At 45.8% G+C, this 14,688-nt stretch overlaps 1 protein-coding gene across 5 annotated transcripts in view; it reads left to right on the top strand.

The window, feature by feature from the left end:
• The window catches only part of LOC114050601 (src kinase-associated phosphoprotein 2-like), a 191,924-nt gene that overhangs the window by 119,930 nt on the left and 57,306 nt on the right, over window positions 1-14,688 (top strand). For all 5 annotated transcript variants that reach the window (XM_027872422.1, XM_027872423.1, XM_027872421.1 and 2 more), the window contains 3 exons: window positions 2,145-2,269; window positions 3,132-3,195; window positions 3,553-3,690. In XM_027872422.1, the coding sequence (XP_027728223.1) occupies window positions 2,145-2,269; window positions 3,132-3,195; window positions 3,553-3,690 (327 nt within the window). The remainder of the gene's footprint in view (window positions 1-2,144; window positions 2,270-3,131; window positions 3,196-3,552; window positions 3,691-14,688) is intronic.

Below are 14,688 nucleotides of genomic sequence, written 5' to 3' on the forward strand. Positions count from 1 at the left end.
TCTCCTCTCCTCTTCTCTGCTCTCTTCCCCTTTCCTGTCCTCTCTTCTCCTTTCCTCTCTCCTCTCTCTGTCTCTGTAGTATGTAGTTTTTTACATATATATGTCATTTTTAATTCTGATTTTTCATTTCTTTTTTCATTCTGACAGCTGTTACCTTTAGAGAAGTTGTGAATTTTCAGAGATTGGGGAATAGGAGTAGAATACATATGTGGTACCTGGAGAATTTCATGGATTCCAGTGCTTTGGGATGGAGCAGGAGTCCGATAATTGGTTGTTAAGGTAGATTGATCACTAGTATGGGTGGTCACAAGTTACTTTGGGAAGGTATGTGGCACAGTAGATGTGGTGGAGGGAGGGTGGGAAGAGTCAGGAATGACTCTGATGTTGTGAATCCAGGGTGCTAACCCGAAGGATGTTGGTGTCTTCAACCCGAGGAGGGAGAAGTCTCGTCTTTGGACAGAACATGGAACTTTTCCCGCCTTCTTTGATTTGAATAATCAAGACAGCCAAATTATTTTTATCTTACTCTGATAAATGACAGTTAAGCACAAATTACATTTTGGAAAAGTGCCCATAAAGATGGTTAATTTTAAAAGTTTTCACATTCAAGTATGGTGAATCTCAGTTATCCAGAACCCATATTAATATCGAATGCCTTCTTTTCACCCCAAAGAATCAAAACAGATTTACTGTGGTTTGGTTGGGAGGGTATCTGTCTATCCCAAGTAGAAAGATGTTATGGGAAGTAGCTAGCAGGTTCTTCTGGGCTTATCTTGTAGATAGATTTATTACTATAAAATGTCATTCGCTTCTCCACTTTCTGCCACATCACTGGGGTAAATGGAAGGAAAACATGGGGCGCCATCTTCTCACTTTGCTGTCGCTCCCTAACCCCTTCTGTCCCCTTGATGTCCCTAAGTGGCCAACTGCAAATACAGTTACTCAGTGGGATATATTTGTGTCAGTTCTGTGGAGCAGATTACTAAATGATGTCACTCTGAGAAAATTCCCTTTTTTCCAAATTGCATATTCCCAACACAAAGTGTTTTGATAGCCTTATTTCACTATCAAAGTTGCCAACAGAGTTGTGTGTGTGTTATCTTAACGTTCCACAAATATTCTCCTTACGTATTTGTTATCAAGCTGGTGTCAGAAGGCCTTGCTTATAGTTTGGAAGGTGGATATATACTGAGTTACTGCGAGTTTGTGGTTTGCTTACACTTAAACATTGAATTTATTAGAAGCGCTCAGGGGACTCAAGAAGTCCAGAGGGCTGGCTGACTTCCCCTCTTCCTCCTTATTCCTTAGCAGTGGACATCAGGCACTACCCAATGTCCCCTTGGAGACGAAAGGAAAGAGTTCTCATTATTTTGCATTCATTTACTGTAACGTTATTTTGCTAATGTAAAAATAGAGTGTTGTTTTAGAATTTCCTCCAAAGTGAATGCGTCTTTGAAGAATAAAGGACAGCTTTAGCTCCACCAGAGTTAAAATCCTGGGATTCTCACTTAGAGACTCCTCAGCTGATATTTTCAATACAAAATTCTCCCTCTGACTACATTTGTAAAAATTGATCATTTAGTGAGTGAAGTAAAGCTTTGGGATCGAAATGATTGTCTGCTTTAAAAGGTGGAGAGAGGAGGCCATTCAGACCATTGTAGTTTAAGAGGGTTATTTTTCCCCCCGAGGGGTGAGAGAGAGAGAATGAAAGACCTCAGGACGTTTCCAACTAGACAGGTTTTCCCACTGGCTTCACTGAACCTGAAAGAGACACTGATTTATAGTGAGCCTGTCTAGCAAGTTCCAAGTTCCAGTTCTTGGCTTTCCCCAGATACAAGTGTCACGTCGCGCAGTTCTGACTAAATAAGACCACCATCTGCAGGCTTCTCTCTTGAGACTCCCTAAGGTATCTTTGAAAAACAAAAAACCCCCACCCCAAATATTCTCCCAATTAAGAAATGAAAATGGTTCTCTTCCCCACCCCCCAAAAGGTACAATCATTATACTTTAAAAAGGGTTCAAATGAAAAAAATAAATTGGTGTCTACATGAACTGGAAAAGAAAATCCGAATCAAAGCGAGTCTGCTGGGCATCGCTGGGCAGTACTGTGAATGAAGTTGTAACTTTGACTTTATCTTCCACAGACAAACAACAGAAAGGTGAATTTGCTATAGATGGATACAACGTCAGAATGAATAATACCCTTAGGAAAGATGCAAAGAAAGATTGCTGTTTTGAAATCTCAGCTCCTGATAAACGCATCTATCAGGTTGGGCTTTTTATGTCACCTTGAAATTAGGTCGATAAAAATGTGCTGATTTCATTTATAGAGATATTAACATTTTGGTAAAACAACTCTCTCTGATATGGTGATGAAAAAAAAAAAGCCCCAGTTTGCTTACACAGAGCATTCCTATAATAAAAAACTTACTTAAAAAAATTCAGAATCAGTTCAAATGGTATCTTTTTTGAATAAGAACAAGTTAATATATTATCTATCACGTCAGTGTTAACATTTTGCTACTCTATTTTAATGGGCTTGTGTGATTTTTTTTAGAAGAATTCTATAGTAGGAAGAATACGGTTATCAAAAATCTGTGTGTTAATAGAGATTGTATTATTTAAGGGCGTGGGAGGAAAATCCAAGGTAAAAGGACCTATCAGCTCTGCAATCCCCGGATCTATCAGTTAGACATCAATATGGAATGTAAGTTTAATAAGTTTTAAATATCTGAGATTGCAGTTGAAAGCCAGTTAATTAAGTTGTCAGTAGTATGTTGGTATCTGACAAGACCATTTTTAAGAAAACTGTACCCAGCAGTCTAAAGAAATTCATGGGTGTCTTCTAATTGTCAAGGGCAAATTTTGCTCATCACTCCTGGCTTTGACATTGATGAAGAGAAGCAGGTTTTTTCTGCACAGCTGCCAGCTGCTGATCAGAGTTCCAAATCCATCATCCACTGCTTCAATTACGTAAATTTGTCAAAATTAACAGTACATTATAAGGAGCATCCTTGCAAGGAAAGTATCACCAGACATGAAAAGAATTACTAATGGGCCCGCAGAGAAAGGATGGGAATTAGCCATCGCTTCTACTCCAGAGGTGACTCGACCGTTGTTTTCTCTCTTAGTTCACAGCGGCCACTCCCCGAGACGCTGAGGAATGGGTCCAGCACCTGAAATTTGTGTTACAAGGTAAGAGCGATCGATTAAGCAAGTCATTTGAAGACATTCCTTAATGCTTAACGGGCACAGAGTGACTTTCAGTTTCCACGCGTAAATGCTTATATTAACACACAGGGACCTCTGTGAGAAGGAGCAGAGAATGATATTAATAGAGCCTCTTGCAGTTTTTGTGAATGTGCTCATTTTCCGTATTGTTTAACATGGGGGTCACTTGTTTGCGGTTTTGAAAGTGGATTATGTCATCAGAGTTATGATACTTTGTAAGTGAGTTTCGGGACTGGGTCTGTTTAGGGGAAAGCATTTTTTTTTAAATCTGGTGTTTCTGGCATCCTTTAAAAACATGCTTTGTGCAATGATGTTTTGCAGACCTGGAATCTGATGTCATTCCTGAGGACGACGATGAAAGGGGAGAGGTGTACGACGACGTTGACCCCGGGCCCACGATCACAAATCCCCCAGCAAATGGCCAGCCGAGTGACGACGAAATTTACGAAGTGCTTCCAGGTATCTCTCGTATCATGTTTGGTGAGGCTCATCTGCACCTAAAATAATGTCCTCTTTAGCACACCCTGCCTCATTTCCCTGGTGGCTTCACGACAGCCTGGCGTGTTCTGAATAATGAAGGGGGGGAACTTCCTGAGCCACTGTCCTGAGCCTGTGCCAGGCCCATGGTATGATGTACTTCAGGACGAGAGGTGGGGGGCCCTGAAGCCCAGCTGACGGACTTAGCATCGCGCTCACTATGCGGGGTGATTTTTTTAATTAAAAATTGACTTGGTGTTATCTTAGAGAAACTGTCACTGAGCTCAGTCAGAGAACCTCAGAGGTTTCAGGAACATATATCGTTATTTGTTTTAGGTGGGGCACAGGACTCCCAACTTGTAGTATTAGGTACAGCTGATGTCGACTGACGTGTTGGCAGCCTCCTATACAGGTCTGCGGGTCGGGTTAGAGCAGAGGCAAGGCCCTGAGGAGAATGTGCAGCTAAAGGCCTTTGGAAAGCCACCTGAAGCATGCAGTGGATGGGGAGGCAGCACCGAGGCTGAGGATGTTAGCCTTCAAAGCATTTCTTGTAGTGTTAGTGTGGCAGTTTGTATTCTAGCCTCCTGCTATTAGCAAGGAATATCAGTAATTAGAACTTAGGCTTAAGGGAGAAAGAAACCTGTACGTGCTGCTTTATTTTATGATGCTCTCTGAACTTCCTGGCCTTTCTGGGGTGGCATTTGATCAAAGCATCAGTGGTGATCATGGGTAATCTATTTTCACTCACATGGCCTCAGTTTTTTAGTGCTAAAAACAGTTTGAAAGAGTTTGTGTGAGTGAATGTTGAGGTGTACAGTGAGAGGCTAGTCTGTTCTTAAATGTGCCGTTTGCCACCACAAACACTGCATTGCATCTGGCTTCATAACAGCAAATAAATGTTTTTCTTGGAGTTGTTGGAATAGCTCACTCCCAACAGGAGAAACCAACTGTACTATTAGACTGGCAGGCAAACTAGTTTTCGTTATGTCTATTAAAGACAAATGGCCTTGACCCTTTTGACCAGAGCTACCTTCTGTTCCTGAATGTTTTGAACTCAGTTTCCATTCCTTCCGTGACATGTTTGTGACGTGTGTGTCCTGGTGGTCACCCAAGGAGGCCGTCAGGGCTGATGACCTTGGTTTTCCTGAGTGGCAGCTTGACCATTTCAAAGACTGCTCTGCCATGGAATGCAGAGCTTCCTAAGACCATTCACAGAGCACAGGCCTCAGGGAATCTATTCCAGGGAAGAGTTCATGGGAAGTTAGCCCAAAGCTTTGGGAACAGCTTCTTTTTGTCTCTTCCTGCCACCCTGGCCTCGTCACTCACTGAAATGATTGGCTCCTCCCTACATCCCCCCGCTTTGGTCCCTGCTGGGAGACCAGTCGCTTCACGGACTGAGGGGGCCAAATTGAGCCCCCGGTGGTCGGTGCTCCTGGGAAGGAGGCCATCCAGGCTGTGGGGCGCCTGGTCCTCTTTGCTTCTGCAGCATCGCTGGCTTCTGCTTCGCTTTGTGAGTTGGTAGCACTTGAGTGAGCAGAGATCAAGACGCTTCTGAGTGATGTCACACACGTTCCTTCTCAGCGCCAAAGCTCAACTGTTCTGTTTTGGTTAAACGCCCCAAACCAGAAAATTCACTTTTTGTTGAAGAAGCCCAAGAATCGGGCCCCCCCTTAATGTTTCTTTGTTATAGGAACATTCCAGTCCTCGGTGTTTCACCTGAGGACGGCGAGCTGTGCATTCATCATCCGTGCGTGTTTCACAAACTGCTTCCTCTCTCCACGTGCCGAGCCTCCCTTCAATCTGACAGGATCCAGTGCTCAGGATTTGCTATGACTGCCATTCATTCCCAGGGAGAATTTGTAACTTCTGATGAGTTTGCACACTGTGAGAATCCTGAGAGGGAACCTCCTCGTTAAGCTTTTTAATAAAGTTGGATTTGGATTAGGCGGATTGACAAGGATGGAAGGAGCTTTCCACGACTGACATGGCAGAGTCACGTTCTTATGATCGTTATCATAAAGTACAAGAGAAAAAAGAGGAAAACAGCTTCAAAAGGGGGCTGAGGAAAGATTTCCCTCATTCTATGAGAATGTCAGGAGTTTCGCTGAAATTATTTTTTAGTCAGAATAACTTTACTACAGCAGCTACGTCTTACGCTTTAATTTTTTGTTCATGAATTATTAACTAACGTCATAAAAGAATCAGAGTAAATTTCTAAGATTTCTTTTCCCTTGAGGGGGAGAGTTAAATAAATCCACCCATAGCTAGGAGGCTGGAGGTCACTGAAGGATTTGGCTTTTTCTCAAATGCCCCAAGGCCCTGGAGGCGTTTTGATATCTCGGCAGAACATGCTTCTTATTAGTCTTATTGCTTAATTAGGATGGGGCAATTGGCGTATCAAGTTGCCTCACATTGCGACATTGCTGTAACAAATCAATGTTTGCTTTTTAAGTTTTAGTATCGGTGGCTGGCCTTGTGCTTTGACCAAAATGTGCCCAGTTAAGTAGGTCTTTAGAAAAGTCTTGACTTGGGCCTTGAGTTTAGAATTCAAAGCTTACTCCATTTCATGAAAGGACAACAGAGGAATATTTTGGTGTAGGTTTGAGTCTCAGAAAAGGAATTTTATGCTGGATAATCACCGCAGACATCGGGCTCAGCTTGACTCCTTTCTTGCCTTCTTGCCAATTTTTTTTTTTTTAATGGCAGGAAGTTGTGCCGAAAAATGGATTCTCCAGACGGAGGCTGACTGAGTTCAGCTCAGTAACAGAAATTGCAACAACCCATTAGCCTTTTAAATCTGTAGCTTTCAGGGGAATTGAATGTGAAATGTCTTCTGGTGAGTGGGATGGAGAAGAGAGGGCAACGTGAAAAAGAGGAAGACAGCCCCCAGTGCCATGAGCCTCTAGTGTAAAAGGGCGAATTCATTTTATTGTCATGACAGAGTCACCCTTCCTGAGCCAAAAAAGGGGCAGCTCGTCCTCTGGTCGGTCACATTTCAAACTTTGTCAGTGTAAACATCCGGCTCTAAAATGAAATTTAAAGAAATAAGCATCTGCCAAGATTTTCCCAGGGAAGAACCTGTCGGACATAAACAAAGGTTTCTGAGCATTCACATGTGTAGGTATCTATCTTTAGCAAATAAATGGGCACAGATGAAAAACTAATCAGGAAGCTATTACAGGTCTCAAAAATGAGCTCTGGGCTTTTTGATGAAGGGTCACACATGCCACCAGGTTAGTGTGAAAATCTCCAGCTGAGTGGTTGGAGTTGGCTCAATTCCAGATCATGACAGGGTGCTAATGAGACCCTGGCTTCACTAGAGGATTTGTCTGAGGGTGCCCTTGTGCGGAATGCAGTTTAAAAAATGCCCATGGGCTTCCATGAAGCCTGTCAGGTGAGCATTTCAACATTCTTACGCTACAAGGTCGGCTAGCATTTCCAGTCTTTACATTGGAGTGGCTGCATTATTACGTTAAGTGAGTAATGGTGCCTTGTGATATGATGTGAGATACGTGTTTCTGTCTAGACATAAAATCCAGGATTACCATCCGGTCTTTCCCTGCCCACTCCCCAGTGATCAAAAATGCAAGGTGGCTTCTGACCTGGAATATCAAAAAGCTCTGCCAGAGAGGACAGGACACGTGCATGCACGGACAGGTGTATGCACAGACACACACGTGTGCTCACTTAAATATTTAGTATTTACTAAAGAGAAATGTGTTTTTAAAGACACAATGAATTTGCTCCCTTGTTAGAGCTATCATAGAGAGTGTGGACTACGTGGTCTCTCAGATCGTTCCTAGGTCTGCTGGCCAAGGATTCTGTGCTGGAGGTGATTGTACGCCATGGGCATTCCCCCTTTTGGGCTTTCTGGTCCATAGCTGAGCCACCGACCACCTGGAGGGTACCCAGAGCAGCTTCCCTTTCTCCACATGGGCAGAAGAAGACTGTGTGCGGTGGCAGATACGTTGTCCTCATCACAAAGAGGAATGTTACTTACGGCAGCTCTCCGCAGAACCCTTGTGAGCACACACACGTGCAAGTGCAGACACACGTGTGCGCGTGCACACACACACACACACACACGCGCGCGCGCGCGCGCACAACCCTCCATGAGATCCGGAGACCAGTGAGATCACAGAAAGCCCCGTCTTGCTCTTGGTCACCTGGAGATGTCATGCCTGATCCTCTGGCCCTCTGAATCACCCAGTCATTTGGGTTAAGAACATCTGCACTCCAAAGTCTGGGCCAGCATCTATTTGTCATTTTAATTAGGCTATTACTGACTTTTCTGTTAAAGCTAGAATTATATAAGTAGTTGCCAAGCCGTGGAGCTAGGTGGAATTGTGGAAAAAGCCTTCAGGAAGTGTTCCCAGTGTCTGGGCACTGTGCTTACTCATTATGGAGATTCGGATGGCAACAGGCAGGCTGGTCCCTGCGCTTGAGGATCTAACATTCCAGTGGGGAAGGACAACCGTGGAGGAAAGAAGGCCCCACTGAGTCCTGGCAGTGGTTAGCAAGGACGTCCAGAATGGAGGGCAGGTGGCGGGCCCCCCCGTAACACAGTGAGCGCTCTGGGCTCAGAGCTCAGCAGTCGGAAGAGCAGACCTCCTACCTCTCCAGACTTCTCCCCAGGAGGGGAGGACTGCTGGGGAGGATGCTGGAACGTAAAGGTCAGATGCTTGGTGAGAAGACGCCAAGGAAGAAGGTCCCTGACGCCCCATCTCCCTCTTTCCAGCCCACACGTCCTGCACAGCATGTGCCTCATGGAGCAGACCCAGCATCCTCTTCCCCACTGGCTACATGAGCCTCTGCCCTGAGACACTGATGGGCCCGCATGCCTTGGGTACTTTGCTGCTACTGTCTGTGCATGACTCACACCATTTCTGCCTTCTAGAAGGTTTTCTTTCCCTAACCTCTCCCCATCTATAGGCAAGATGCCTTCCAGAATCCAAGTGCCAGCCCGGAGTCCCTCCCTCTTGTAAACTCATGGAGTATTTTGTCCTGCTCCTCATTTGACGTAGGCTACCATGGTTAGATTCATTTTAAGGTTGATACAGCCTGGGTCTGTCCCTAGACTGTAAACTCCCTGACGGCAGATCCCTCACAGGGCCACGTAAGGAAGCATACATTCACTCTGCATCGGCCCAGTGCTTTGTCTTTGATTGGAAGCATTTAGAAATGCAACAAAACCCTGATCCTTTCAGATGAGAGATGCAGAAAGCCAACTTGGCCCTCCTGTCACAGCCTCCACCTTCTAAAGGATTGGTCTCTTGTGAGTATTTCCTGCTACCCTGGACCATCTGGTTTTTAATGTTTCCAGTGATGAGGTTTCCACAATTTCCTTTGGAGGTTTTTTCCCTTCATAAAACGGGCTCCAGGGCTGAGGGGTTTTTGTGGGTGATATATGAAGGCTAAACATTCCTTCTCTTTCGCTCCCATTTAGACTTCACCCACTACACTCATTTCCTCAGTGTTTACAGTCTCCAGTGTACTATATAACCAAGTTTCCCCCCCCATGTCTAATCATGACTTAGCCCTTTAGTAATTTTAATAAAAACAGATGAAAGCCATTTTGATTGACTTTTTATTCAGAATTTATTCCAGTCACCAGGTGTGTGACCTGACCACTAGTGGATTATGAGTGTCTTGCTACATTTTGTTTGACAGTGTAGACTCAAATCAGGCCCTGGGCATCATCATTCTCTTTTCATATTACTATCTTGTGGGTCTTTGAGTCTGATTATTTGTATCCTATTTTCTACTTTTAAATATGCTAGCCTGCCAAAATTCAGAGTTGCTTTATTTATCATCTGCAGTGTGTACTGTTTTATTCTTCAGTCCAATTCAACAGACATTTATTAATAATAATGATAGCTGACATTTATATAGTACTTAATTATATGCCAGGTACTATGCTAAATGCTTTACTATTATTATCTCATTTGGTCCTCACAACACTCCTAGGAGGCAGATGCTGTTATTATTATCCTTGTTTTATAAATGAGGAATCTGAGGGTAAGTGACTTGCCCAAGGTCACATAGCTAGTTAAAGCCTGAGATTTCACTTGAACTCAGGTCTTCCTGACTCTAAGCCCAGGGCTTTGTCCACTATGGCACCCCTTAGCTGCCTTGCACAAGGAGTGGTGGCTGGTCGGCCTTTGATTTTAATATAATCTCTTGATGAAAAATGGTTTCTATTGCCTTTTTTATTTGACTAATGAGAATTCTAAATAAGACCCAGACTTACCCTTTCTTCAGAGTTCCTCTAAACTGATTTTGGACTATCGATAAAAAGTGAGGCAAGATTCAGAGGTCTGCAGGCAGGCTGTGCTCCCCTGGCAAGGTCATACTGGTCGGGAGGGTCATTCTAGTCATACTGGTCAGCAAGGCCAATAAGCATAGTGGGACCACATATTCTTTCTGGTGCTATTTCTGCCCCTGGGGTGAATGGTAAGCTGTTGTTTGCTCTCAAATAGTGCTTCTCCTGTCCTCCTCAAAGATGCCCCTGGGATGAGGGGGGAGTATTCTCATAAAAACTGGGAGAATGAGAAGTAGGCGCGGTGGTTGGTTCTGGTAAGTTTGTCATTCTTCTGGTCCCTTTTTTGGCAACTAACAGAGTCCAGGGTACTTTCTCTGCCTTTGGTATCTCCACCCTTTTCAGATACCTTGAGAACGGATCCTTTAATGCCTCAGAATTGTCACCTTCAATGACAGACCTTCACTGTCTGGGCAGCAAGCATTTATTAAGTGCTGACTGTGTCCCAGGCACTGTGCTAAGAGCTGGAGATACACATACAAACAGAAAGACAGCTACTGCCCTCAAGGAGCTTACATTTTACTGGAGGTGTCCACCCAGAGGGGATGGGAGAGAAAATCTGGAGAAGCAGGACTGAAGACACGGCTGACCTGGACTTTGTGACAAGAACCAGCCGATCAGAGGCCGAGGTTGCCAGGGATGGGACACATCGAGGGATGGAGGCCTGGGCCTCTGGGTGCGCTGCGTGTTGCCCTCTTGCTTCTCTCCTTCTGTCCGGCTGCTCTTAGAGCGTCTCCATGATATTGTAGTCCAGATGTGGCAGCTCCACTTACATTGGTGGAGACAGAGTTTATCACAGAAGTTACATGCCTTTTCCACTCTTGTCTGCTTGTTACCTTTTCAGGCTCAATCTTAGGAGGGCTCAGAAGGATTTTGCTTGGATGGCCTTCTCCCCAAGCATTCTTCACTCTTTTTTTTTTTTAATTTTCTTCACTCTTGTCCTCCTTTCTTTGCTTCTCCTTTTTTTATCATGCAATACTTCTCCAGAATTTATAGGATGCTTTAAGGTTTGCAATGTGCGTTAGAATGTTACTTATACCATTTGATCCTCCAGTAACCCTAGGAGATGAATACTAATGTTATCCCCGTTTTACAGTTGGGGAAACTGAGGCAGAAAGTGGTTAAGTGACTCACTCAGAGTCACACAGTTGTTAAGTGTCTGAGGCAGGATTTGAACTCAGATCCTCCTGACTCCAAGTCTGGTATTCTATCCATCGTGCCACCTATCACCTTGTAGGATTTTTACAAACAAGTCTGTATTTCAGATTTGTGTTACTCTTGGCTGCCCCGTCTCTCTGTTTAGGAAAAAGCTTATAGGTTTGCTGACTGAGTGTCTTCTCTTGGTATCTTCATTGTGGTGTGTTCCTTGATTTACTTCACCAAGCTCCCTCCAGAAATGATAAGGGTCTGTGTTGATGTCTGTTCCTTTGTCTGCTCTCCATTTTTTAGCTCAACTAACCTATGTCAGATTGGGACAGCCTCAATTGGACTCTCCAATGAGTATTTTTAAATCACTCGTATAAAAGAATTAGGAGTGCTGGAATCCAGGAGTGAGAAGGAGTCTTAGAGTTCACACAGTTAACGTGCCCTGGCCTGGTCCTAAGCCTGCCCTGCAGTATCCCAGATAGATGCTCAGGGAGCAGCCAAGGCTCTGTCTCCAGTGATGGGGGACGCTCAGGGCTCCGGCACCTGTTCTGTCTTCAGATGACCCTAGTTGTGAGAAGTTGTTTCTTAAATTGAGCCAAAGTCTATCTCTCCCCCACCCCCACCATCCCGTGATTGATTTCTGTTTGGGCCCGTCATGGTCGAGGGAATAAGACTAATCTCTTTTTCACATGGCAGATTTTCAGGTACTGGAAAGCATCCATTGTGTTCCCTACTAAATCTTCCCTTTTGCAATCTCAACACCCCCAGGTACATTAACCATAGCTCATATGTTAAAATCTTGTATGCTTCATCATCTTGGTTGTCTTCTTCTAGCTCTGTTCTAGTTTGTCAACATCCCTCTGAAAATGGGGGCACCCCTAAGTGACCACGTTCTCGGCGTGGACTGCAGAGCAGAGGACGAATGGGGTACCACGCTTCCCATACGGACCCTAAGATGGCGGCATGCCTTTTGTTTAACGTGTCGGGCCCGTGGCCCCCTTGGCAGGGCGTCTCCATCCTTCCATTCTGATGGTCAGCGCCCCAGCAGATCTTCCTTCTGCGTTCACCTCCCAAGACTGCTGTCAAGATCAGACAGGGTGGTGTTTGCAAAACGCTCTGCAACCCTTGAAGGGCCATGCAGGTGCTGTCATCACAATCATGGTCATTGGTATTGGTTCCCCGGCCACGTCTTCCCTGGAAAGTCCAGATTTCCCCTCATACCTTTGCTTTGGCACAGTTCTAGGGGCCGACTTTCTTCTCCTCCTTCTCCGCTGTCACTGTCTTTTCCTCACATACTTCTTAAGCCTGTTTGCCAGTCCTTTCTGAGTTTCCTTCTTAGATCATTTCTTTGATCTCATTCGGGAACTCTGGATACAGTGAAGAGTCCTAGATTTAAGCTCGGGGGACCTTGGTTCAAATCTCAAATCTTTGTGTCCTTGGGCAAGACACCTTCCCTGTCTGGGCCTCAGTTTCCCCATCCATAAAATGAGGGGTTTGGACTACATGACCTCTCAGGCCACTCTGAATCTCAGAGCCCGGCATTTTCCTTAATAGGCCAGAGCATAGAGAGACATGCCCCCATTCTTCTCCAGTAGCAACAGATTGGAGTGGAGAAGTGTGAGGAAATGCCTCCTTTCCAAGTGCCTGAACCTGGCAAAAGCTTGTCCCCAGCGAGAAGGTGTGTGATGTGTGGGAGGCTGAGAGGCGTAGAAGGGCCATACCTCCACTTGGTTGCCAGATCAGCAGGTCCCGAAGACTTTACCACAAAGATAAGCAATAGTGAATAGTCTGTAAACATTTATGAAATGCCTATTGTATGTAAGGCGCTGTGCCACATGATGGGGAAACAACTAAGAAAAGAAAGACAGTCCCTGCCCTCCGGGAGCTTGCCATCTAATGACCGCAGTCAAGATGTGGAGGATTGTCTTCCACGGGGGGCGTCCCAGGACCCCACTTAGCGGACAGGAGACAGGCCTGGCTGGTTCGAGAGCTTCCAGAGGAGCCTGAATGTCTCGGGCACCGTGGTCCCAGCTGCCTCCTCGGCAATTGCAGGTTTTGCTCCAAAACCAGCTGGAACAGGCTCAGAATCTGGTGAAGACTGAGTCAGCAGCCAGGCAAGTCCAGGCTGGCTCTTGTGTGACCCTCGCCTTCCAGGCCTCTCTCCCCTTGGCAACAGCCTCTGCCTCCTTCCTCTCGCTCTGCGCCCACTAACTACCTTTATCTCTATCTGCACGAGCTGTAAAAACAGCCAGGACGACGTAAACATCGTCCTTCAGCGTCCGCAGCAGGGAGCCGAGGAGAACAGGCCCCGGTTGATGCCCTTCCAGACCGACCCCTGATCCCGTCTCCCAGTCCCGTCCCAGGGGACCCAGCCTCCCTGCTGCACCCAGACCCTGCCTTGGAGAACAGATGTGACTGTTCCCTTTGCGGTCCTTTTGTTCATTTTGAGCTCCACCAGCCTTACTGGTGTCCTGTCACCACCTCCTGAGGGCTCGCAGGCCCTCCCGTCTTTCCTGCTGCTGAGTCGTCCAGAACCCAGGATTGCCGTCTGACCACCAGCGGCCTTTCCGTTTACGTTGTAGCTGAATCCTCCAACACGTGTCATCTGGGTGTGAGTGGGGATCGTGTGGTTTTTCCCTTTGTCCCCTCAGCACTTAGCACGGTGCTTGGCTCATAGCAAGAGCCTGTTAAATGCTTTGTCATTCATCCGTTCATTGTTGCCCTCTCCCCTGGTGGAAGGAACGCCACCTGGCACTTGGTGTGTGCCCGGTCGGTTATTGCCTCCAGAAGAGAGACGAAGAGCGTGATCTCATGGGTCTATAGACTATAGTGGCCTTGGTAGCCACGGGTCCTGCTGCAGAAGGGTAGAGGTCTCCCCCGGAGCCCATCTTTTCTGCCCTTCTCATCTCCTCCAAGATCACAGCACTCACAGCCACATCAGAATGCCTGTTCCGCATGCCACTTCTTCGACGCTACTTGGCCTTCGGTCTTCTTTGGACACCTAGGGTGGCTGGACCTCTTCCTTCTGATTCTCCTTTACCTCAGCGTTAGCCTTATTTGTCAATCATTAGATGCAAACATTAGGCACCAACACTAAGCACCGTAAAGCTCACTGGACTAGAACATGCTAGAATATTTGAAAAATAACTTACCACTTCACATTTCCTTCTCCTTTGGGAACATACTGCCGTTTTGGGGTGTACTTGTATCTTTTCCTTGGTCAGTTAAGTGTGCAGTCTATACTGAGAGCTGGGGATATGAAGAAAGGCAAAAAACAGTCCTTTGTCCCTAAAGAGCCAACGTTCTCATGGGGAGGCATCGTGTAGATGTTCATAATATGCAGAGTGGACGGAAGGTCATCTCTGAGGGGATGACACGAGATGCTGGGGTGCGCAGAGAAAGGCTTCTTGTACACAGTGGGATTTGAGCTGATTATTCAAGAAAGCCTGGAAAACTAAGAGACAGAGATGAGAGGAAAGGGCATTGCAGTCATGAGCGCCGGCCAGTGCAAGGTA

This window comes from Vombatus ursinus, unplaced genomic scaffold (genome assembly GCF_900497805.2).
Source record: "Vombatus ursinus unplaced genomic scaffold, bare-nosed wombat genome assembly UNPS02014799.1, whole genome shotgun sequence".
Classification (NCBI taxonomy): Eukaryota; Metazoa; Chordata; class Mammalia; order Diprotodontia; family Vombatidae; genus Vombatus; species Vombatus ursinus.